Below are 26961 nucleotides of genomic sequence, written 5' to 3' on the forward strand. Positions count from 1 at the left end.
TCTATGGTTGAACTTTATCTGTTTTATTCTGTTTGTTTTTTTAATACCCGAGGACATGTTTTTGTTGTTGTTTTTTACTTTAGAGAGAAGGGGGACAGGGAGTGAGAGTGAAATACTTATCAGTTGCTTACTGCAACCTGACCAGGGATGGACCCCTCAACCTGGATATCTGTCCTAACAGAGAATCAAAACCACAACCTTTTGATATATGGGCAATGCTCCAACCAACTTTGCCACACTGGCCAGAGCATACTTCATTTTTCTATTGTAACCTAAATAGCATTCAAGTCCCCCAAAAGAAGTTCAGACAGACGTGTATGTGTGTGTGTGTTTAGAAAGAGAGAGAAAGTGAGACAGAAACAGAGAGAAATTCTCTTGCATTTGTTAGGTTTCAGTCTGGTGTCAAGAAGCAAACCTAAATAAAAATTTTTAAAAAAAGAAGAAATCAATATCCATAACCAAAAAAATAAATAAATATGTTCTTTAAAAGTCAACAATAAAGAGTTCTGCTTCCAGTAAGAAGGAGGAGGAGGAGGAGGAGGAGAAGGACAAATGATTTATTCTCTTTTTCTTTCCTGTAGAACATGTAGTATTTATCTACTTTGGGTAGACTTTAAATGTCTTAGAATGTTAAACTTTAAGTAATCAAAAAGGAGTTGTGTGTCATGTTCAACTGCCAGGCGTAGTGCTTAGCTAGCTTGTGAACTTGTCCCACCTCCCAGGTGCACACCCCTGATATGGTACATACCTCAGTCATTGGTTTCTCATAGATGTCGTCCTGCCAAGGGGCAGATTTGGCTTGAAAAGCATCTCGCTGAAGAGCCTCTAACACCTTTTTTGGAGTGACAAACCCATACTGAGCTTCCAGTAAAGCCAAGTCCATTTTTTCAGCCTTTAAAATGCTTATGACTTCATCTCGAGCCTGAAGCAACAGAAGGCATTTCAGAAAGCCACTTTATCTACCAGTAGTTTCCAAAAGTGATTTCTTATTAGAGTTGAGTATTTTTTATTTCTCTATCAAATATAATCAAATTATATTTAGTTATAGTACCTTTTAGAAAAAGTAGCAAAACTATGTCCCCTCATTCTTACAATCTAATTACATATTAATAATGTTTTAAAAAGTGATCACTATACAACTTGAGAGAACCTACATTTTTTATTGTGTTTGACAAGCAGATAATATGATACCCCTCAATGGACTAGCATTTACATTTTCAGGGTTAGGAACTAAGAGTCTCCTATATGTGTAGCAGCTGTTTTTAGTTTTTTATGTAGGTTAATGATGCTAGGGCAAGTCTAAGAGCCAGTTCACATGGGGTACAAAAACACTTATTGTTATTTAAACCAATCCAGAAGTCAGCTGGCATTATTGGTACCTATATGTGCCTATGCACTAAAGCTTGTGCGCAGCATGGACAGAGGATATGAACTTTCATAACGTGCATGCCATTCGCATGTCATACAACAGCCCTTTTAGATGTGATTAATTGCCCTTCAAGTTGGCAGAAGAGAATTGTGTGTATGGGTACTTACACTTTCATGTACAGACAAGTATGGACCATAGATATATATATTTATATATACACACCACATTCACAAGCAGCCTTCCCTTTGAAGCATGAGGGGTTTAATTCGAAATCAGCTGACCTGCAGTTCTCCTTCCAGAATGCTTAGAAGAAATAATAGGTCATCTCTTGAGAGGTCTTTTCCTTGGTGGCCATTACCACTGTGTGATGTAGAATGTAGAAGGATTGTATTCGACTCGCTGGTGGTGTCTTTGTCTTGCTGTTTCTGCTTCATGTCTTCAGGTGCTTGGAAACTGTGGTCTTTACTGTGTCTTGGAAATTGCTTTAGGGCTGAGCCCTCTGTGTCACTGCTTCTGGAACGCATTCTTTAAGGAAAGAAGGAAAATAATTTGTAACTCTTAATGAAAGTGTAATTTTTAATAAGGGCACCTATTACTGCTTTTAACAAGTCTGCACTCTTGTATTTACTGCAGCCAAAGACTCAAAACCTTTCTAAAGTCTACAGCAGAGAACAGCATTAGCAGATTCATAAATCATAGTCTTATTTACTCTTCTGTTTTTGAAATGAACATTTAAAAAAATGTGTTCTGCTTTGATTAAGGCCACTTATGTCCATGGGTAAACAGACTATATTTGAAATTCATCTGCCAAACATTCAACCTCAGGGTCCCAGGTCATACCTCCAACCACGGCCTAAGTGCTTACTTAAGTTAAGACATACTTAACATAACTGTAAAATGATAAATAGGCTAATTGTTCTAACTTTCTTCAGATTCACATTATGGTATTTCCTTCGCATATTTTTATTTTTATTTTCTTAGCCTTAGGACATTAAGATAGAATTATTGGTACAAAATACTTTGGGTTATTTTGTTGTGATGGCAAAGTCTAATATTAAAGGAATGAGGGCTTGGTCCCTGGCTGTATCCCTGACCTTCTGCTAAAATTCCAGATCTGTCCTTGGATAAGTAAACATTTATATTTAACACCCCTCATTTCCTATAGTTGTTGATCATTATAGAAACAATCCTATATTATAAAAGGCTAATATGCAAATTGTCCCCTCAGGAGTTGGACCAACCAGGAGTTTGACCGTTCTCTATGACATTCGCTGACCACCAGAGGGTGGCGTGGAACAAAGGAAGGCCCCAGCCGGCAGCCGGAAGGCCCTGATTAGCCCTGATCGCCACCCAGGCCTAGGGACCCTTCCCGTGCACGAATTTCGTGCACCAGGCCTTTAGTATAATATAATATTGGAGGGATATATTAGCTCTACATCTGATTATATGACTATCCAAAGTAATCCTATCCAATAATAGACAAACATGGTAATTAACCATAACTTCGCTACCCTTCCCATTGGCTAATCAGGGCGATATGAAATTAACTGCCAACCAAGATGGTGGCCAGCAGCCAGGCAGCTGAAGTGAACAGGAGGCTTGCTTGCACCAGTGATGGAGGAAGCCAAGTTCCTTGCCTGCTGCTGTCGGCCTCTGAGCTGCACTCTAAGAAACAATGTTGCAATTATAGAAGCTAAACAATCCCCATGTTTTCAGCCAGCCGGCTGAGCTGGAGTTGCAACAGTGTTTCAATTATAGAAGCCAAACAAACCGAGGTCTCAGATTTAAAGCTGGCTCTCAGCTCCAGTGACAGCCATAGAAGGTAAATAAATCCCCCCCCCCCAAAAAAAAAAACACATGAAAAAAAAGAGAGGTTGGGAGCTTCAGTCACCCGCCAGCCTGAAAACGGCCCTCAGCCCCTCACCCAGATTGGCCAGGCACCCCAGTGGGGACCCCCACCCTGAAGGGGGTGTGACCAGCTGCAAACAGCCATCATCCCCTCATCCAGGCTGGCCAGGCACCCCAGTGGGGACCCCCACCCTGATCCAGGACACCCTTCAGGGCAAACCAGCTGGCCCCCACCCATGCACCAGGCCTCTACCCTATATAGTAAAAGGGTAATATGCCTCCCAGCACCGGGATCAGCGGAGCCACGAGGCCTCCCGGCACTGGGATCAGTGGAGCCGCGAGGCCTCCTGGCACCGGGATCAGCGGAGCAGCGAGGCCTCCCAGCACTGGGATCAGCTGAGCAGCGAGGTCTCTTGGCCCCTGGAGCAGCGTGAAAGGGGGCAGCGCCCAAACTCCCTGATCACCCTGCGGCTCTGTGTGTGACGGGGCAGGGACACAACCTCCCTATCCGCCCTGCTATGTGCCTGATAGGGGAAGGCGCCCCAACCCCCTGATCTGCCCTGCTCTGTGTGTGACATGGTGCGGCGCCCCAACCCCCCCATGGGCCCTGCTCTGTGTGTGATGGGGTGTAGCTGCAACCTCCCCATCGGCCCTGCCCTGAGTGTAACGGGGGAGTGCCCCAACCCCCTGATATGCCCTGCTCTGTGTGTGACAGGGGGCGGTGCCCCACTCCCCTATTGGCCCTACTCTGTGCGTGACGGGGGGAGCTCCCCAACCCCCTGATCGGCCCTGCTCTGTGCGTGACAGGGGGTGGCGCCCCAACCCCCTAATCGGCCCTACCCTGAGCGTGACTGGGGGTGGCATTGCAACCTCCCGATCCTCCCTGCTCTGTGCTTGACAGGGGGCGGCGCCCCAACTCCCCAATCGGCCCTGCTCTGAGCCTGACCAGGGGCTGCACCTAGGGATTGGGCCTGCCTTCTGCCACCCGGGAGCAGGCCTAAGCCAGCAGGGCGTTATCTCCCGAGGGGTCCCAGACTGTGAGAGGGCACAAGTGGGACTGAGGGACACCCTCCGCCCCCGCCAGTGCACAAATTTTTGTGCACCGGGCCTCTAGTTTATAATAGTAAGAAAAATTGGTCTACCTTTGAGATTTCTCATGAAAAGAGACAATATTAATTAAGCTTATAGTCTGCTTCAATAATGTACAGATTATTAATTTTACTCAGCCCTACCAATCATGAAACTGTAATCATCATTAATGTTTTAGTTTTTAATATTTCTTTAAAAATCTGAAAGAACTAAAGCGTACAGCAAAGTCTGGAAAATATAGTGAACCACCACATGCTATCATACAAATTTATAAAGTCTTAATTTACTATATACACTAGGAAATATTTTTAAGTAAAATATTATAGGTACAGTTGAAGCCCCTTATGTATCTCTTCCTTAATCTATTCTCTACTCTTTCCACCCCAGAAATAACGATCTTTAATTTGGCATGTATCATACACATGAATGTTTTATACTTTTTAAAACATGTATACATATTGCTGACGAATATGTAGTATTTCTTTGTATATTTCTAAACTTTGTATGAATAATATTGGTTATATCTTTCTAAAACATGCCTTTTCATCATATATTCTTCCTTGTTTCATTTTACTTTAGTTTATGTGTTTTGATAGCTTTATACTACTTCATTATATGAATAGTCTACCATTTACTTATATGTTTTACTACTGATGGAAATTAAAATAGTTTACATTTTTTCCATATTAGAAAAAAATGCTGCTTTGAACATTCTTGTACATTTTTTTCTTGTGTACATTTAGTTCTCTACGGAATATTCTTTAGGGAATAGGATTGTAATTTTTGGAATGTTGACTATGTGTGTTTTCAACAGTACTAGGGATTAGTGCTCTCCTAAATAGAATGCCAATTTATAGCAGAGTGTGAGATTTCTCATTGCTCCATATCTTCACCAACACTTGCTTTTATTGAATTTACAATTTTCCCCAGTTTGATAAGTAAAATTTTTAATTTTCACCCTGTAATTATTAGTGAAGTGAGCATCCTTTTCTGTGTTGGGTTTCTTTATAAATAGCTCATTTTCATGGTCTCTGCGCATTTTTTTTGTATTTGTTGTCTTTTTATAGATTTGTAGGAATTAATTACATATGCTATAAATTACCATTCTGTTGATAAAGTGATTTGTTGTTATCTTTTCTAGTCTGTATCTTGTATTTTCACTTTACTATGTCTTTTATGGTATAGGACTTTTAAATTTTAACTTAATTAAATTTATAAATTTTTAAGTCAGTTTCTTAAAATAAATGAGTTTGTATTGAAAACCAAAACTTGAACAGTGACACTATAAAACAGTGGTTCTCAACCTTCCTAATGCCGTGACCCTTTAATACAGTTCCTCATGTTGTGGTGACCCCCAACCATAAAATTATTGTCGTTGCTACTTCATAACTGTAATTTTGCTACTGCTATGAATCATAATGCAAATATCTGATATGCAGGATGTATTTTCATTGTTACAAATTGAACATAATTAAAGCATAGTGATTAATCACAAAAACAATATGTAATTACATATGTGTTTTCCGATGGTCTTAGGCGACCCCTGTGAAAGGGTCATTCAACCCCCAAAGGGGTCTTGACCCATAGGTTGAGAACCGCTGCTATAAAAAGATTGTTAAAACCATGATCTATGGAACCACACTGCCTGAGTTCAAATCCATTAGTTATTGGCTATAAAACTTTAGGCAAGTTAGTTAATATTTCTTTGCTTCAGTTTTTTCATCTGTAAAATGGGGATAATAGTAGTGTAGCATGTTTGTAACCTAAAGTTGGTGTGAGGATTAAAAGTCAACACATGTCAAATATTTACAACATGGGTGGTATAAAATTAGCACTCAACAAACATTATCTATTATATTACTAGAGGCCTGGTGCACAACATTCATGCACTGGAGTGGGGGTCCCTCAGCCCAGCCTGTTCCCTCTTGCAGTCTGGGACCCCTCGGGGGATGTCCGACTTCCAGCTTAGGGCTTAGCCGGCAGTCAGACATCCCCTGAGGGATCCTTAGCACTGCTGCAGAGGCGGGAGAGGCTCCTGCCACCGTCGCTGCCACCGCCAGCCATGGGCCCAGCTTCTGGCTGAGCACACTGACCACCAAGGGGAAGCTCCAGCATTGATAGAGTCTGCCCCCTGGTGGTCAGTGCATGTCATAGCGACCGGTTGTTCTGCCATTCAATCGATTTGCATATTAGCCTTTTATAATATAGGACTAGGGGCCCAGTGCACGAATTTGTGCACCTTGAAAGGAACTGTGGGATGCGAGGTTGCGGTGGGCACAGGAGCGGGTCTTGCCCATCCTCCGTGCTCCCGCCCAGCCCCTCCCACTGTAGTCCCCAGTCCGCTGTCTGCTGGCAGCCCTGCTCCCGCCAGAGCTACTCCCACGTGCTGACAGCACCAGCCCTGCTCGCACCCAGTGCGGAGTGATTGGGGCCAGCGCCAGCAGCGGATGAGAGCAGGGCCGGCGCCGTTAGTGAGTGCAAGCGGCTGCTGCTGTTGCCCCTATCGCCCCTCAGGAGCAGGGGTAGGTGGAGAAGCCCTGAGGGGTGATTGGGACCATCACCAGGCGCTGGCAGTGGGTGCTAGTGGCGACTCCAACACCGGAAGCGGTGCGAGCGGAGCCGGCGCCAGCAGCAGGTGCAAGTGCTGGGCGGGACCGCGGTGCGCAGGAGCAAAGAATTTTCAGTAACCACCAGAGGCCCGCCCCAATGACAGTGACAGTGCCTCACCTTGGTTTGGTGCCCCCACTCACCTGCTCCACCATTCCACCGCAGGTGACGCCCACGATGTTCCGCGCATGCCCCCTAGTGGTCAGTGTACTTCATAGGAACTGGTTGTTTGGTTGTTGTGCCGTTTGGTCTATTTGCATATTAGCCTTTTATTATATAGGATTATTAATTTACTAGAGGCCCAGGGTCCCTCTATCCGGCCTGCACCCTCTCCAATCTGGGACTCCTCAGGTGATGTCCGACTCCCAATTTAGGCTAACTGCCTCTGCCTGCCAGTCTGATTGCCCCTAACTTGCCCCCCTGCCAGCCTGATTGCCCCTACCTTGCCCCCCTACAGGCCTGATTGACCTTAACTTGCCTCGCATGCTGGCCTGATTGCCCCTATCTTGCCCCCCTGCTGGCCTGATCGACCCTAACTTGCTCCCCTGTTGGCCTGATCTCTTCTAACCGCCTCTGCCTTGGCCCCCGGCCTAACCCACAGTCTGGCCTCCCTTTGCGGGAGGCAACCTGGCAGATCAGGGGAAGGTGCCACCCCTATTACCCTGCTGCTGCTGCCACTGCCGGTCTGAGCCTGGACCCTTCAGAGCCACCCACGCTGCCTGAGCCTGGGCCCTTCACAGCCATGCCTCAGCCCTTGCAGCCGCTGCAGCTTTGTCCAGAAGGACATCCGGGAGATGTCTGCCCTAATTAGCATATTACCCTTTTATTAGTATAGATTTTTATTCTTAAAAATTTTACAGTGAATCTATATTACCTTTATAGTTTTGGGGAATACTCAAGAAGAAAAGCAAGTTTATTTGATTATTTCTGTTATTAAATGAGATATGAGGCATTGATTACATGGCGGGGGGTGGGGGGGAATGATTAAAAGAATGACTTTGTGTCTTTGCTGGGTTCCCTGTTAAGAAGTGATTCTTTCCACCAGCCTCAGCTTGCTGGCAACACTTGAAAGACCCAAATGTCTGGTCTTGAGGACTTCACAGCCAGCCAGCTAGGCCTCTGCTCATCCCTCTCCTCATCCTTCAACAAGCATTTGTTGGAAGCCCACTATGTGTCATGCACTAAGTTGGTTATTTATGGTGTGGCTTCCTTATTTCCCTTAATACAAATGACACACTTTTACTCCCAAAGTTTATGGAAATAGTTTCTAAAACTATGAGGTCATGGGAAGTGCACTAAACTAGACAGAAGTCAAAGGAAAAGAATTCTGTTCACTGTGGGACTTACTTAAGACACTGGTCCTCTCTGGGCCCAGTACCCTGATCTGTGAAGTGAGGTGCATGGGGAGATGATCTCTGTGACCTCTCTTCTCTATGATATAAAACAATTTTTTCCAATGTGCTTTACTTCTAGCATAGTATTATCAATAGTGTATTTAGAAGAGATGGATTTGTGAGTCTTCATCTTATAGGAAATCCATAAAAATCAAATGCTGCATTTTAATATTTAGTAAACCCGTGTCTGATGATTTCCACCAAGGGAGAGATTACAGTTTCAAAAAACAGTGCTTCAGGAAAAAATCCCCAGTAATAATTTTCAGCTAAGAATTGTTTTACAGCCTTGCCATTATCAGGCTGTAAAAGCGGAACTTGAAGGTGTTTATTGTCTTAAATGCTTATTATTTACATGTTTTGTCAGTAACACACCAATTATCGACTGATATTAGTGAGCCACTTTGCCTTGAACTTATACTACCTTTCTGGTGAAATTGATTAACGGTCACTTTCAAAATGTTAACAAGTCACATAATGTATTTGCTCTATAATCCATGCTCTTCTCACTTCCCTCCATCAAACATTTATTCTATTAGACACGAGAGATAGAAAAATGGTGGTGGTAGTGATGATGGTAGTGTGTGTGTGTGGCGTTGGTGGGGGAGGAGGGAGTGGGGAGCGGGTAGAAATGATGATTATAGGTAATACTTATGAGCACTTACTATGGTGCCAGGCATTCTTTGAAGCATTTGTCATGTATTAACTCATTCTATTCTCATAGCAACTCTATGAGGTAGGAAATAATTGTTATCTCCATTTACAGCAAAGAAGTGAAAGCACAGATTACTTACTGAAGGTTGCACAGCTAATAAGTGGTATAATTGGGATTTGAATCCAGGCAACCTGGCTCCAGAACATGTACTTTAAAAAATCATGCCATAATGCCGTTATGCTGTACTGCCAAAGACAGATGGTTACAGATACCCTGTCTGAAAAGTGCTTATAGCCTTGCTGAAGTGACTGTTTATTAATAACAGTACAAATGAACAATGGTCTGTGACAGTAGCTATCTCTGACTATTTCTTAGGTAGCTAGGGAAAGATTCATGTATCCAAGAAAAGCAAGGCATAGAAGAAATTATTTTTGTGTGGGGATGCAAGGTTTTGAGGATATGTGGGAGCTAAAACTGTAGAAAACCATATAATGTATATATTTGTGTTTATAAATAATGTTCACATACAATCATATATAATATATGCTGTGTACCTTATGAGACCATGTATATAATGTACCTTATGAAAACATGTGAAGAATCCAGCAGAAAAAATATTAACTAAAAATAAGTTATCGCCCTGACCGATTTGGCTCAGTAGATACAGCTTCGGCCTGCGGACTCAAGGGTCCCAGGTTCGATTCCGGTCAAGGGCATGTACCTTGGATGCGGGCACATCCCCAGTGGGGAGTGTGCAGGAGGCGGCTGATCGATGTTTCTCTCTCATTGATGTTTCTAGCTCTCTGTCCCTCTCCATTCCTCTCTGTAAAAAATCAATAAAATATATTAAAAAATAAATAAATAAAAATAAGTTATGTAATTCTGTTTCTCTCACCTCACTAGAGTGTCTTGAATATTCCAGGAAGGCCCTTGCTCTGGCTTGTAGAAATATGGAAGATTGTTAACATAGATTATATATATATATTTTTAATTTTATTTATTTACTTTTTAATCCTCACCCAAGGATATTTTTCCATTGATTTTTAGAGACTGAGGGGGAGGGACACAGAGAGAGAAACACATCAATTGGTAGAAGTAGAGGTATGTGCCCTTGACCAAAATCAAACCTGAGACCCTCAGTCCACAGGCCAAGGCTCTATCCACTGAACCATAGGGCTAGGGCAAATTAGATATATTTAAAACAGATAAGTATTGCATGCCACTTAATTTTTAGATATGTTTACATATGAAGGACAGGGCTAGGGCTATCAGTGTCTTCCAGTCAATATTATTAATATTCATTTATATCTCTCATGGTATATCTGACCTGGTGCTTCATACATAATTCATATTCAACAGAGCTGGTTTGCTCCTGCTACTTTGTGGCCTACCCCAAAACTTAGGTAGAGCCTAAACAACAATGGCTCAAAATTCTGAGTCACTCTGCAACTTCAGTCATCCTGTAGCTCAGCTGGGCTGGATGGTCTGGGATGGGTTCACTCACATAGTTGACTGCCAGTTAGTTAGGCTGGGTCATCTCATCTCTGCTCTACAAAGATTCTGAACCTCTGGTAAGCTAGGCCAGGCTTTCCCACATGGTGGTCTCAGAGCAGCATTCCAAGAATGTCAGAGCAGAAACTCCAGGGTTTCATTTTTATTAGTGAAAGAACATTACAAGGTTAGCCCCAATTCAAGAAGTGGAGACATAGATTCTACTTCTTGATGGAAGGAGCTGCAAAGTTACTTTGCAGAAGAATGTAAAGAGTTAACTGTGGACTTTTTGGAAAACTAGGTATACCACACCTACAGATTCATGTTTCTATAAAAATCCAATAAAAGTCTAGTTTAAAAGAGGGATAAAATCTATTTGGTTCTTTATTTCTTTTAGTTTCCTAGAAGTATAAGTTTATTTTTATGATTTATATTATGCATTGCTATGCTTTCCTCTTATCTACATATTCATATGTGGAACAGTAGCCTACTGACAAAAATCAGTAGTATTTCCCTGCCACCACTAATTTTATCTATTGTATGCCTTCCAGAATTCTAAGGTAAGGTGATGTAAGCTCTATTTAGCAGGGTAGTTTGCTAAGTTTTGCTCATAAGTCAGGCCCTTTCCTTTGAATTCAAGGCAACCCTAAACTGATGCAGAAAACCGAATGGAACTGTACCTCCTAGCTTCCCTTGCCCCACTCTTAAAGTGGGTTAGGTGAAATCTGCCAGGAGAGAGCAAGTCATTTGCCAATAATGATATTTATATTTTAAAAAAGCATGATCTGAAACATTTTTATACTGTGTTTATTCTTTTTAAAGTGATTAGAGTTTTTCTGAGGCTACCATTCCTCTTTGGGGCTAGGATAGTAGCATCAACATTCTTGCTGGCATGCATGTTGGATTTGTGAACAGACCCATCGTGTGCAGACCTCTGGTCCACTGAGGAGTGTGTGTTTCCACATGTTTACAGTGGTGGGGTTTCCTTGCCCTTCTGCCAACAACCACAAAATGATCAGTAATTAACTATCTAGAGAAAGAAAACAAAGATATGTATTCCATGACACTCTTATACTTTGTATTATCAATTACTTCATTGTTTCTCTTGGCAAAATTTTAATGCATCTGTGCTTGGCCCACAGGTGCATACTGAGAAAAAATAAAAAATTTGTAATAGCAACAGTGATTTGAGATTTTCAGGTTACAAGAAAAAGGAATGGAAAGTTGCTTTTGTTTATATTAAATAATGATGCCTTACTCTTTTCATAAAGTGCCGGTAGTGACATAATGCCTGATGGTTTTGCAAGGAGAAAAACTGCTTAGTTGTCAGTTTAACACAGCCTAATATGTTTTTTATCAGTGACTAGCATAGCCATAGAATGGCAGCCTTCAGGAGTGTAAAAGAGTGCTAAACTAGGAGTCAGGAAACCTGGCTTCTGATCCCTGGCTCTGCATTTAATTAGCCAAACTCTGGGTTGTCACTATAAAATGAGGATATTGGGTTAGGTTGGCTCCACGAGGTCATTTATGATTGAACAAGGACCTGAGGTTCTTTCCATTGACCTCTACCCTGTTCCTCATCCCTTAACAGATCTCCTGACTGCAGGATTTGGGCCTGGGACTAGATGATCTCTGCAGCCCTGGGACTTCCTGCTTCAAATTCTGTGATTCCCTGTTGTCTAGTCTCTATGGATACAAGTACAGTGCAGCTGGCCCTGAGAGGAGATTCTTCTTTGTTTTTCTATGTGGTGACCTCAGTCAGTTTTTCTTGGGTTTAAGCTCTTTGGAATTGTGGTGGACCTTGGTAAGGATGTGTCCATGCTAGAGAAGGACTAGTAAAGAAATTGCAATTATTTACTTACTTACTTACATACTTACTTAATTAATTAATTTATTTATTTATTTTTATTGCTTAAAGTATTACAAAGGGTATTACATATGTCTCCTTTTCCCCCCCACCCTTGACAATCCCCTGGCCTCCCCTACCCCCCAGTGTCTTATGTAGTTAACAGGAAATGACAAAATGTAAATAGTAACCTATTCTACCTATTCAAAACACACACACACAGCTAACTCCTTATTATAAAAGTTAAAATTTCTTGCCCTAGCCAATTTGGCTCAGTTGATAGAGTGTCGGTCTGCAGACTAAAGGGTCCCGGGTTCTATTTCAGTCAAGGGCACATGCCTGGGTTGCTGGCTCGATCCCCAGTAGGGAGAGTACAGGAGGCAGCCAATCAATGCTTCTCTCTCATCTACGGCCATACCACCCTGAACGCGCCCGATCTCGTCAATGCCTCTCTCTCATCATTGATATTTCTCTCTCTCTCTCTCTCTCTCTCTCTCTCTCTCTCTCTCTCTCTCTCTCTCTCTCTCGTCTCTCTCTCTTCTCCCTTCTTCTCTGAAATCAATAAAAATATATTTTAAATTTTTTTCATAATTATTCTTTATTACTCTTACATATAGAAATTGCTTTTTGTACATATCATGTACTGTTAGGCATAATTTAGTCTGCATGTACCTGTTTGTTTTCCTGTTTGAATGGTGGAAAGGGGATGTTTGAAGTTCCAGGGAACTTCAAAAAGCCTCAAGGAAAAAAGTTGTTTTGGGACCTGATCATTTACTATGATATTGACATAGCCAATCAAAATTACTCTGATTCAAGAAGAAAATAATAGTAATAATGCCAGCTTTCATTTCTTCAGTACTTACCAATATGTCTTTTCTAAATGCTTTCCTTTGATTAACTCATTTGGCTTTCACAAACACTTATTTATCCTTATTCGCAGAGGAGGAAACTGAGCCTTGTAGCTATTAAATAACTTGATGAAGGTCGTATTGCTAGAAAATGGCAAAGCCAGGTCTTCACTTGGGCAATCTGGCTCCAGAATCCAGCAAATCATTATGCCAATCTACTTAGGATCTTATAAGAAGGCATACATAGTAAAGGAAGAATCCTGATTCAGTGTTATTAATCAAAAAACACACATGAAGCACCTACTATGTCAATTATCAAGCTAGACAATTTGTACAAGCTTTTTTTTCATATCTGGATTAATGTCCTATTTATTGATATGGATATTTAATGTCCCATTTATTTATATGGGTACAGTTAAGTCTGGGTACCCAGAATTATACAAAAATCTGGATAACATGAATTCACTGGCCCTTTCAGCAATTGGTCTATTCAGAAAAGATGTTTTGTTTTTATACATTATTTATGTGCAAAAAATTATTTGAATAGATTGTTATTTCTTATATGCTTTTCTCAACCCTTTTGCTGGCATCCCGGGGTGGCAAGAAGCGTAGCATAATGGAAAGAGTATGAGATTGTGAAATCAGATGGAACTTTGCTTAAATCAGGGTTTCAGTATGTTAGCTAACAAACAGGTATGTGGCCTTGGACAAGTTACTAAACCTCCCTGAGCCTTCAGATGTAAAATAGAAATAATGGTTCCTGGTCATACATAGGTTTATTGTTTGCGCCCTGTGAGGATAGGGCCCCTTTTGTTCATATTTATATCCACAGTGTCTGACAGAGTTGGGCCTCAGCAGGAATTCACTGAAGGACTAAATCGTGTAGTCCTTAGTAGAACTGGTTGGCTCTGGGTAGGAACTGCCTCATGGTAAAGATGACTCACCTGTGAACCACTGGCTAGAAATTTAGGAAAATGGTACTGAGAATCTAATCATAAAAGTAGCTACTCCTCCTACCACATGCTGGACACTGTCTTAAGTGGTTCGTGTGCACTGGTATTATCTCATTTAACCTTAAAGAGTTTTAGCCTGAAGTAAATACTGAAGGAAAAAGCTTGCTAAATGTAAATTAAGGGTGGAAATTCTAGTAGGAGATAGCAAAGACAAAGAAATAATTATCAATATTTAAATCAGGGTGGCAGTGCTGGTGCCTACACAAAGTTCAGAGTTTGAGCGAGAGAGAGCATGTGACATGTGCAGGTGAGAAATGACGCTAGATCCCCAAGACTTAATAGAATCTCCAGTTAATGTCACTGAATTTTGAAAACCTTTGATCATAAATACTCTGAACTTCCGCTCTCCCTCATCCCAACCTCCCCACTTACACCCGCACCTGCATGAAATCACCCACTACACTCCTCTTACTTATTTGAGATTTATGTGAGATTTTATAAAGCAGTGTTGTTTAAACTTGGTTTGGTAGGAGATTTGGGGGAATTATTTTGATGGCAAGGTGGTTGCATAATGCAGAGCCATCCGTGCTAACTATAGGTTGCTCATCACCAAGGGACAGAGCTGGGAATGACCCAGGGTCTGAAGTTTAATGTGTTTAACATCCCACACTTCGCTGGATTTTGGGAGCAGACTGTCTGCTAGCTTTACATTTCCACTTGGATTTTTCCCTCTCTCTGCATGGAACCATTAAGCTATAACTTAGTTCCCTAGAAGGGGAATGGAAAGAGATGTAGTAAGATTATGAGGTTCTCAGCAGAGCTGGTTGAGCTCTTAATATTAACTGTCTCATGGTAAATGTGATTCATCTATGAAAATACTGGCTATAAATAGATATTAATAGCACTCAGTTGCAAAACAGCCAGGTTGTGCTTGCATGGCCACATTAGGGAAAAAAATCCTGTGGAGTATTTTATTTGGTTCCTCTTAAAACAAAAAAAAGTCTTTACTTTTATTGCCCTAGTCACCCACATTTGAAGATACTAAATTCAGCCAGCTGCAATAAAGCTATCTGATGGCTAAAAAAGGACACACTGACAACCAGATAACCTAATTTAGCCATGGCCACCTTTATCTTTTTCTTCCATTTTCAGTAAAAATCATTGAAACATTCTTTTAATGGTATTTTTCCTTGTAGGGAGGGCATGGGTAGGGCTTCATAGAAAGTAATGAAACTTGAGGATGCGAGATTCAGATTTGTATACCCAAGGATTCTAGTCTTAAGAGAATGTCAAAGTTACAGGAAGAGAACAATTAAAAAATGAGGTGTAGAAGGCAGTATTAGTCGTCACCTCATCCATCCCCCACCTACCAGCCATTCAGTATGTTCTATGATCACTTGCTCAATTGTTACACAACTCTCAGTATCTGGAAGTGCTTCCTTGTGAGCTGAAATCCAGCTCCCAGGAACTTCATTCATTTATCCTGCTTCTGCCTCCAGAGCTAAATCAAACAAGTGTACTCTTCTTGCCACACTGTAGTCCTTACATGGGAAGGGCTCTATTTCTCGCCACCCACCCCCCTCCCCGTCCCCCCCTCCCCCCCCCTCCCACCCGCCCCAGATGAAACAATCTCAGCTTCTTCAATCACTCCTCACACCACCTAGTTTAGTATCTCTGGCCCAGCATACAATCTCATGCATTTTGATTATATCCTTTTAGACCAGCCGAGGGCAAACTACGGCCCGCGGGCCGGATCCGGCCTGTTTGAAATGAATAAAACTATTGGAAAAAAAGACCGTACCCTTTTATGTAATGATGTTTACTTTGAATTTATATTAGTTCACACAAACATTCCATCCATGCTTTTGTTCCGGCCCTCCGGTCCAGTTTAAGAACCCATTGTGGCCCTCGAGTCAAAAAGTTTGCCCACCCCTGTTTTAGACCTACTCTTTATTAGGCCTGGTGTTTCTTTCTTTTCTTTTTTTTAATATGTTTTTATTTCAGAGAGGAGGGAGAGGGAGAGAGAAATAGAAACCTCAGTGATGAGAGAGAATCATTGTTTGGCTGCCTCCTACACGCCCCCCATGGGGGATCAAGCCCACACCAATGCCCCAACTGGGAATTGAGCCATGACTTCCTGGTTCATAGATTGACGCTCCATCACTGAGCCACGCCGTCTGGGAAGACCTGTTGTTTCTTAAAGAAATGCATGGAGTCAGACAAAATTTTCCAGATATTAAACACAACAGAAGCAGTGAATTGGTTAAAGTATACACTTAGGGGAGATCTCAGTCGTTCTTCTGATGTTCAGTCTCATTGGAATTTTAAGTATAGATCCAGAAATTTGATAGTAAGCATTTCATGAAGATTTATTCCAGCTTATCAGATGAGTGCTTATAATACTTTTAATGTGTGTATTGCTTGATACATCAATAGATAGGTAATTTTTTGCCCTGTGTTCAAGATAAGTTTGAGATTCAGAAAGCTTAAATAAATTTGGCTGATAAACCTTGGAACAGAGATGAAAAAAATTAGGAATTCTGATGCCTCTTTCTTTCCAGGCTCATGCTAATGAAAAACTCATACTTTTTTATTTTTCTTGAATATATTCTTTGGTTATTTGTCCATTAAGTATGCTAGTCAGAGAAGCTGCTAGGCTGTAGATACAGAATAAACAGCCTGCCAATGAGGTCTAATAGAACACACTTACATCATGGCTTTTCTTAGCTGTGTGTTCTGAAGAAAGACAAAAAGAAATGTAAAAATCTTAGAGTATAAATAGTTTATTTATCCAAGTTTTCCATTACAAATCAGTGCCTCTTTAAAGATTCTTTTCTCATTTAAGGTTGACATGGGACTGGGAATGTTTTCCAGATCTTTGTGGAATAGAACAGAAAAAGAAAATTATTTTCATATAGTCCAAGTAGCCTTAAATTCATTTTTAAATGTAGTACTCCTAGCACTAAATCAGAGCTCTTGAAAATCATATGATTCTTTTAACAGTTTTCAAACTACATCACCTTTAATACTTCTTCCAATTCTGCTCTCTTGTTTTTCTTAGAAGTACAGTGATATTGAGCCAGTCACTTAACCTTTCTACTCTCTTTGAATTTTTGTCCCTTCGGCTCCTGGAACCAATTGTGTTCAGTCCCCTTATTCTGAAACTGAGGCCCATGATCATACCCTGAACCAGCTTCAGAACCCAGGTCTCTTGCCTACAGCTCAGTTGCTGTTTTCCACAGCAACACTACATGTTCATAGGCCAAGCCCTGTTTTTCTAACTCTACTGTACATCGATGTGAATCCTGAAAGATAAAAAGGCACCTTTCAGAATACCCAAACTCTTCCATAAAATTTTCTTAGCTTTCTCAACCTCTTCCTCACCCACTAGTCACCCTGAGTGTTTTTGGGCCTCCTCTTGGCTAGACACACCCAACATAACAAAAGAGCTCAGAGGTGAATAAGAGATTCAGAGATCAGTAGTTCCCATCTATGTATTCCAACATGACATCTTCCTTTCTTTTATCTAAGGACTGTGACTAGAATAGAGAGATTGTGTATTACAGAGAAAAAGTTGCAACTGGTAAAGTCCCTGTATAGCTATGAGCTTTATAGCCATTTTGCTCTTTTCCCAGCATCTCTGATACACTTAGTTTATACTCAGTTTAGCTGGGGAAAATTTAACTCCTTGCCTCCCAGCCATATAAGTCTAGTCTGACAGAGAAAAAGAAGGAAACTAACTTTAGTAAAGCTTCAGTTATCTGTCAGATAATATGACTCGTACTTTATATGCTTCACATCTTTTTTGTCCACTTCAGACATATGGAGTTGGTGTTATTCTCCTTATTTTACAGATTAAAAAACTGAGGTGTTAGGAAACTCACAACTTAGTGTGGTAGAAATAGAAGCTCATGACTAAGTACCAGTAAACATTATTAAAAATGTCCAATATGCAAAGTGCTTTGGGAGCATTTGAAATAAAATGACCGACTTTGCCAAAGGGATTAGTGAAAGCATCTCAAAGATAAGTAGGGCCTCGGAGGATAAGATCACAGGTAGATGAAAAACACAGTATAGTGAATATAAATCATTCCTATAGCTGAAGCAAAGGAGGTATTCATTGGTGAAAGATGGGGATAGAAAGGACACCATGGGCACAGTTAAGGCTGTTCATCACAGGATTGTTTGTAATAGTCAAGATGAAACAACAAGTGTCCAACAAATAATGAGAAATAATTAAATTAATCATGGACTATCTATATACTGGCCAAATAGGCAGCAAGTAAAAGTCAAGTATTCAAAGAATATTTAATAATATGGGGAAACATTCTCAATATATAATGAGTAAAAAACAATTGAAAATATTAAGCTAATTTATTCAGTCACCTTGCTTTCACATTTTCGGGCCCTTTCTAGAGGAGAGAAAATGACAAGCAAGAGAAAGCCTCGATAGTCATCAACAAGGCCATAAATAGTTGCCTTGATAGTAGTAGTTGATTGTTCACGGACTGTGAGAAAAGATGACCAAGGAAATTTAAATGTGGACTATGTATTGGAGCAGTGGTCACCAACCTTTCGGACCTCACAGACCACCGATTGGCAACCGCTGTATTAGATGATAGTAAGAAGTTATTGTTCATTTTGTTAGACATGTTAATAGCATTGCATTTATGTGAGAAAATGTTCTTTTCATTTTTCTAGATATATAATGAAGTATCTAAGTGCAAAATGACATGATGTTCCAGGCTTTACTTTTATTTATTTACTAGAGGCCCGGTGCATGAAATTCGTGTGGGGGTGGGGGCGATACCCTCAGCCCAGCCTGCACCCTCTCCAATTAGGACCCCTTGTGGGATGTCCGACTGCCCGATCCCAGGGATCGGGCCTAAACCGGCACTCAGACATTCCTCTCACAATCCAGGACCACTGGCTCCTAACTGCTCACCTGCCTGCCTGTCTGATCATCCCTAACTGCCCCCCCCTGCTGGCCTGGTTGCTCCACACAGCCTGCTGTTCTTTCGTTTGGTCGCCCCTCACTAACCCCCCTACTGGCCTGGTCGCCCCATGCAGCTTGCTGCTCAGTCATTTGGTCATCCCTCGCTAACCCCCCTGCCAGCCTGGTCGCCCCACATAGCCTGTTTGGTCGTCTGTTCAGTTGTGACGGTTGCTTAGGCTTTTATATAGATAGTTTTGTTTATATATTGATTTTAGAGAGGGAGAAAGAGAGAGAAAGAGGAACATTGATGTGAAAGATACATCAATCGGTTGCCTCCCGTATGCTCCCTGACTGAAGATTGAACCCAGAACCTTAGATACATGCCCTGACTGGGAATTGAACCCACGACTTTCCAGTGGGAAGGTCAATGCTCGAACCAACTGAGCCATACCAGCCAGGGCCAGGCTTTACTTTTAAATATTTCAGAAAAAAATAAATGCAGAAGGTAAAAGAGAAACAAGTATGACAAAGTACTGAGGGTTGTTGAAGGTGGGTGATGGGTACACAGGCTTTGTTGTATTCTTATCTTTTTCTTTTTTTACTTTCTGTATATTTAGAAATGGTGATAAAAGATTTAAAGTGACAGTATTGGGTACATAAACATTTTAAGAAGTAAGACTCTTTAAAAAAAAGAAAAAGAAAAAGGAGAAGGGTTGAGGTAGAGAAAAGAAGAAGGAGGGTCACCAATGCTTGGGTGTCCAGCAGAGACATAGAAGCAGATGACTGAGCTGTGTCTCTGGAGCCAAGATAGAAAATGATTTCAAGGAGCAGAGAGCTGCTTTGACCTCATTTTAACAGCATTGCCACTAAGAACAGTTTTGGAGCTCCACTCTCAGAGTTTTCTGTTTTTGGACTATCCCTCAGCCATGACAAAATTTGGTCCATTGAAAGTGAATTTGACTTCTGACAACAGGGAAAAGTACCTTGGAACCAAATCTAGTGAATCAAGTTAGAGTTTGGGTCCGCTAATATTGGTTTTGGTCAAAGAACCAATTGTGACCTTAAAATAATGGGATTGGCTTTTGAATGTAGCCTTGAAGGGGCTTTGAAGATATTTCCAAAATGTGTCAGCTATAAGCTTCATAAGGGAAAACTTTTGACAAAATGACACATTTGGATTTATAACTTAGGGCTTTGCTTTTAATATTTCATTTACATTAGTTACATGTCAAAATTTTGGTGTCCTGAAACTTCTGATTGTTTTTCTAGAATCCCAATGTAAGCAGAAAAGTAGGAAACAGCATGACATGATATACGGCAGGGTTGAAAGAGTATAAGCTCCAGAGATGGCCAGGCCGAGTTACAACTCTGCCTCCATCACTGCTTGCTGTGGAGTTTTGGGCAAGTTACTTCATTTCTTCGGGACTCGATGTCTTGCATAATTGTTGAGAGGCTTCAAGATCATATGTATAAAAATGCTGTGCCCCATGCCTGGCAAGTGACAGGAACATGTAACTCATCTGGTGAAGATATAATGATACAGTTTTATCTCTTGATTCATTAGACATGCCTTCCCTTTTGGGACATCAAATGAGATAAGAAAATAACTAATGGACTTTGCTTTTTAGCATCATGAGGAGAGTATATTACTCGTCCTTATGTCGCTGAAGAAGGGAGTTCTTACAGTGAGTGCTAAACCTGTATTTTCAGAGTGTTATTTTGTGCCTTGCCAACACGGAGATTGGCATGCTGAAGACTTTGGAATTTTGCTACAAACCTGATTGTTTAGCAGAGAGGTGATAGGTAACTGCCAATTTGGAGGAACTTAACATGAAATGATTGACCTCTTGGTTCAAACTGGCCATAACTGTTCCGAACAAGATGAGTAAGCCTGGTGGTTCAAAAGGGTTAACTCACCCAGGCTGTAGCTGGCGTGCCTCTCCCACCAAGACTTTTAAAATCTTCTCTGTCACAACAGTGACACACAACTTACTGTCTTCCTGGTCAGGTACTGTGTGTGCTAAGGCACATTACATGCACTATTCCTTTTGATACTGAAAACAACTTTATCAGGCAAATACTGTTAATTTGCACTTTATGGAAAATCGATATTGAAAGAGTTCTAGTCTATTTGGCCCACGCCAAAGAAGTAGTAAGTGGCAGAGCAGGAATTCCATCTGGCTTCAGAGCCCACCCAGACTTCACAAGCCTGCATTCTGTTGCCTAAGTTCTCATTAGGAATAATGATCTGTTTAAAGATGGAAGAGACATCTCAACACTCATGGTACAGCTTTGACTTCCATCAGAAAAATTGAAAAGGCTAGTATCCTTTCACCAAAGACCTGATTATTAAGTGGTGAAAGGAGAAGCGAACATAGACAGAACCAGGGAGAAAGAATATCTAGACTTGATCAAATCTGTAATTAAGACACAGTATGAATTAGGTTATGCTCTTTCACTGCTCTCCACTGTTCAACTCATTCTAGATGGTAGGGAGGGAGTTGTTATAAAGCAGTAGGTCTGCTTAAGTCAAAAAGCATCATAAAACATTAAGAAAACCACATGCAGCAGGGTGAACACTAGCCTTAGGTAATGTGGCTCTGGCTAGACCCTTTGACAGTGACGGCGAACCTTTTGAGCTCGGCGTGTCAGCATTTTGAAAAACCCTAACTTAACTCTGGTGCCGTGTCACATATAGAAATTTTTTGATATTAGCAACCATAGTAAAACAAAGACTTATATTTTTGATACTTATTTTATATATTTAAATGCCATTTAACAAAGAAAAATCAACCAAAAAAATGAGTTCGCGTGTCACCTCTGACACGTGTGTCATAGGTTCACCATCACTGCCCTATGAGTTTGAGTCAAACTGATATCAGGGCTCTCCTTATATCCTCCTCTATGAAGGGTGGACCAAGCCCTTTCTGAGGCTCTTAGGACCATTGAGCTCTATGAGGAGTATGTTTCCAGTGCTCTTTAATTAGGGGAGACCCCTTCCCAGTCCTGTTGAATAGATCTGAACCTCCAGAGTCCATTGGACTGAGAGAGATTGAGCTACGGGGTTCTGCCCATTGTGTGTGGTTCCATGTAGCCCTTTGTTAGAAAGCGCCCAAAGCAGCCAAGAGTGCATGTTGACCAGGGAGGGTGACAGCGGCTGCTAGGAGCCATAAGTAAATAAATGGATGTCAGAAGCTTACAATTAAGGGGGGTAGGGGGAGGAACAAAGAATCATTACCCTCCCTTGAGCATGTTGCTTTGGATATTTTGTTAATGATTGTGAAGCATTTACACACAGACTAAACTAAGCTCTTTTTGTTCTTTGTAAGGTGGAGAGCTTGCCAAGTCAATTTTAGCATGCAAAGCTCAGAAAAATTATTCTTTTGGCATTTAGAGGCCACCCCTGTTTTTGCTGGGGTTTGGAGCGGGCAGCCTGTTGACACAGGAAGGCTTTATAAAGAAGGCAACGTTACCCCTTAGTTTTTAGAAAAGAAACTCCCCTGTAGAGGTTCTCATGTCCCTACCTCCCATGCTAAACCTCTGTCACAGAGCCAACAGAAAAAGCCTCTGGCTCAAAAGTGCCACACACACTTTGGTGTCCTCAGCGTGTGACTTCATGGATGTTTTCATTTCCTCTGCCTAGCACCTCACCACAGAATTGTGTCTTGCTTTCATGAGTGTGCATGCAGATGGTTAATAGCTGTATTTCTATTGATAACCACTGGAGAGAGAACATTCTTGAGATTATGGCCTTGGTCCATTACCTAATACACGCTTTGTAGTAGTCCTTCTCCACCTGTGAACGGGAACCCCTGGGAACTTTTATAGTCGTCAAGGGGCCTTCCCATTCGTATTTCCAAAAGCATTATGAGAAACTAAGAATGCATGTAATATGTCTCCAGAATAGCTATGGATGCTATTGTGTTTGATACCATCGAAGCCATTCATGTGTTTTCTGAATTTGTTGTAGGCTTTTCTGGTTTATATCTGTTTTCAGTCCATGAATAGGAAAATCTACAGCTACCTTCAATGGGGAATTGGGAAACTTTTTTTATGGAAAAGGAGTTCTCATCCTGGAAAGGATGGATAAACAGTGTCTGAAGGTCTTTGTTGCAGCAGTTAAACACAAGACTCCTGTTTCCTTGTTACTGAACCTTTCATTGCTCCTTCCTGATCCACATGGTTTCATGTCTGGATCAGAATTCCCTAATGGTTGCACTTGCAGCTGAGGAGTGGGCTGAAGACATTTGGCCTTGCAGACTGTTGACCTTAAAAACTAAAGGATGCATTCTTTTTTCTAGTGTCAGAAGAGACCTCGTGCACCCACCCTACTCTCTTCAGTACAAGTTACTGTACAGACCCTAATTACTTTCTGGAGAAAAATGATTGCAGTTTAATGTGGTGGTGGCTATATGCTGAGGCCTGGGTCCAAAATATTCTTACTTTTAGCCTTTAGTAGATACGCTTCTTCTAGCATGTTGGCTACAGTTTTTAAAATAGAAATTTGCTGGCTCTATAACACAGCATCAAATTGCCAAGCATATTCACTTTCTCCATCTGAGGGGTGCAAGCACATTCATTGCACAGGTGCTAATACTTGCCTGCCTTCTGCTGTGAGTGTTTTATTGGTATTGCTTTCTTTTACCTTTTCTGTCAACATTTCCCTTTTTTTAAATAAAAAAAAAATCCTAATTAAAAAGTAATATGTGTTAAACAATAAAAATGGGGAAGCAAGCATAAAGAATTTTAAAAATTATCTTTAATCCAACCATGCTGAGATTTCTACTCTGTATCTTTTTGTTTCTTCCAGGCTTTCTTCCCTTCTGTGTCTGTTATAATGTGCATGCTGTTTTGGGAACATTAACCATTATCATTATTCTTCCGTGCCACAAGTTTCAATGGCTGCATAATATTTCATTATATGACATTATTAATTATAACCCCTATTAAAAGACCATTTCCTATATCTGGATATTTCGTTTAGCATCCTCTTTTGTGTCTTTCCTTTATCCCTCCCTTTGCTTTCACCTTAGAGGCCTGTGCCCTGTGGATCAGAAGGGATCTAGAGCTAACAAGGAACCTTGACCACTTATCTGGACTTTCTGAAACTGGCTGGCAGCTACAAGAACTGCCCTTGGCTCAGGAACATACCTAACATGTTGTTTTAAAGTAGTAAATTTGGCTTCTGCAGAATTTAATCACAACTCATAATCATTACTCTGCCTCCCTTCTAAATTCTTTCCCCTTTACCAAATTAAAAATATGAAATTGCTTTGAAAACTTTTATAAAGTAAAAAAATAAAAATATAGCAATCACTAGATATTGTTAGATCACTGTACTACCTTTTCAGGCCCTGAAAGTTGAGAATTTGGAAATGAAATGAGAATTGGAATACGTATCCAAGTAATTCATCTTTAACAGTGGAAGAATGTTTATTTTCACAAATCTTTTCCTTTCATGGAAGAGGCTGCTATTATATTTACAGATTACTTCATTATGTAGATTTGAATTCAAAAGATGGAAATTGGACTTGAGTATATTTTTTTTTAAGTGAAAAGCTATTATCAACATTGCTGGTGGTAAAATAAGAAATACTTTTTAAAAAAAGCTACAGCATTGTTTCTAATCTCTAGAGTGTATCACCATTATAATAGTCCTTTGTTACCAAAAGATAGTACCTTGTGTGTAAAACATGGTTACCAAGCAATGTACCAAGTATTAAATTGTTATGTGACTTAGGATGTGCAGAGAAGGACCAAATTGGCTTAGAAAAGAGTCTCCACATCATAAAATATCATCAGAGTTGGAAGAGCCTGGAGATAGGTCTGCCCAACTAGCTCTTTCTCAGCAGGCACCGGAAAGGGGGTAGCACCCTCTTTGTACAACCTCTCTAAGTGCTCATTTTTAATAACTGCTCTTAAAAACGTGGCAGATTCTTTCAAGATGTGTTCAGAATGCTTAATCCATGTTACTTCCCATGACACTGTTATTAGTTTAATGCCACTTGATAATATAAATTATGGTGAATAAATTTCAGAGGTAAGCAGGAAACTTTCACATGGCCAATGAGCAAACAGGCCAGAGTGATTTATCATTAAGGGCATAACCTAGGAAAATTTTGTCATTGTAAGCTCCTGGTTCTACAATGCTGAAGAAACCGTAGGCTGTGTCCCCACATTCTATTTTGATGTATCTGTACTGTTCAGTTTGTTTGTTTTTAATAAAATGACTTTAAATAAAATCTTCCATACTTGGCAGCTGTCTTCTTGCTTAAATATTTAAGTATGCTTTAGATATTTGTCCTTCAACTTTATCTGAATGCTCAGTTGTGTAGCACGGTTCAATTCTTCACTTTAGGAAGCCAGGAATCCATGACTGTCTATGCTTCCATCTATAATACCACCTTAAGGAGGCCACTCTTCTCTCAGTGTCTTTCCTCAGTTGAAAGAAGGAAAAACAAACAATTCAATTGCAACCTTAAGCTCCTTCTCAGAACACTAACCTGGCTACATTTCAAAATACTTAATGTTTTCCTAAAAGGTATATGGAAGAGCATGGTGTTTACATTAGCATTTCCCAATCAAAAAGGTATAACACACTTAAAAGATGACCAGAGGTGCACAATTAAACATTTGTAGTGGTTCAAGCCATCTATCTCTAAAGTATAATTTTTACTTTTTAGTTCTTCTGAGTTTTGAGAATTAGAGTAAGGCTGATTTCATATATAGAAATAATTATTTCTACTGATATTGCTAATCTTTACCTTAAAGCCAATCACAGTGATTACTAAGGACATTCTTAGCAGCTGGTAAGCAGTACAAGCATGCATGTTGGGAAGAAGGGGAGGTGTCAGGCTAAGGTTTGTCATTTTTAAATTTATAAATATTCTCAAATAGATCATTAAATATTATTCAGAATAACTTAATTCCATAATCAAAGGTACATCTCTGCCTTTGCTTTATGTGTTTTTGTTACCTCCTTAGGAGGGTTGGAGATAAGGTCATTTAAAGGTGTTAGTATTTTGACTCATTAGGTTAGAGAACAAAAGTCATAAAATTTACAAAGTACTATACTCTAACAAGGAGCCACCTACTCTAATTGCAGATGAAACTTTTTCACTTTAACTTCCTTATTTATATCTTCTATTCCTACTTGCTCCAGTCTATATATATCAGAAATAGATTATACTATTGGGAAAAGAAGAAAACAATATCAGATCTCCTATTAGCTGTTAGAAACTTTTACATTGTCTTTTATAATCCTCGTAACAACCCTGTGATGGACACGTACTTATACTCATTTTTACAAATGAAGAAACCAGAACCAAAAAAATTTAAGTAACTTGCCCAACCTCACACAGTTAATAAGTGGCTAAGCTATGGTTCACATGTACTGTTCCCGGGATTTTCACTTTTATGTATTACCTACTCTTTTCACTAGTCTCCCCTGATGCTTTTCCTTGTCTTTTAGCCGAAAAATGCTAGCCATGAAATAGTGTAATTGAAGTTTAAAATTGTGCTGTAGGGGGGTAAGAGATCAACTAAAGGACTTGTATGCATGCATATAAGCATAACCAATGGACATAAGACACTGGGTGATAGGGGAGGCTAGGGGACTGTCTAGGGCGGGGGGATAAAATGGATACATATGTAATACCCTTTGTAATACTTTAAGCAATAAAAAAAAAAAGAAAAAAAAAATAAAATTCGGTAGCTTAAAAAAAAAAAAATTGTGCTGTTGCTAGTGGGAGGCAGCCCACATAATTTTCTTTATACATGTTTAATCCATTCACAAAAAGCTACTGAGTAAATTCTTTTTTGTTTTTTGCTTTTCAACTTATTTTTCCCAAGTTAAAGGTAGAGTAGTGTTTTAACTTAAAATGTACAAGTAAATTCTTTATTATCTTGTTTTCTTTATTTTTTGCTCA

The 26961-nt window shown here is 40.4% G+C and overlaps 2 protein-coding genes across 2 annotated transcripts in view; one reads left to right on the forward strand and one right to left on the reverse strand.

Moving 5' to 3' along the window:
* The window catches only part of FILIP1L (filamin A interacting protein 1 like), a 131202-nt gene extending 129308 nt beyond the window's left edge, over positions 1-1894 (reverse strand). Inside the window, exons 1-2 of the mRNA XM_059687965.1 lie at positions 1651-1894; positions 749-922 (exon numbers count right to left, since the gene is read on the reverse strand). Coding sequence (XP_059543948.1) covers positions 749-922; positions 1651-1893 — 417 coding nt within the window. The 5' untranslated portion in view covers position 1894. The remainder of the gene's footprint in view (positions 1-748; positions 923-1650) is intronic.
* CMSS1 (cms1 ribosomal small subunit homolog) overlaps positions 1-26961 on the forward strand; it is a 418346-nt gene that overhangs the window by 139498 nt on the left and 251887 nt on the right. The window lies entirely within an intron of this gene.

Source organism: Myotis daubentonii, chromosome 3, assembly GCF_963259705.1.
Source record: "Myotis daubentonii chromosome 3, mMyoDau2.1, whole genome shotgun sequence".
Lineage (NCBI taxonomy): Eukaryota > Metazoa > Chordata > Mammalia > Chiroptera > Vespertilionidae > Myotis > Myotis daubentonii.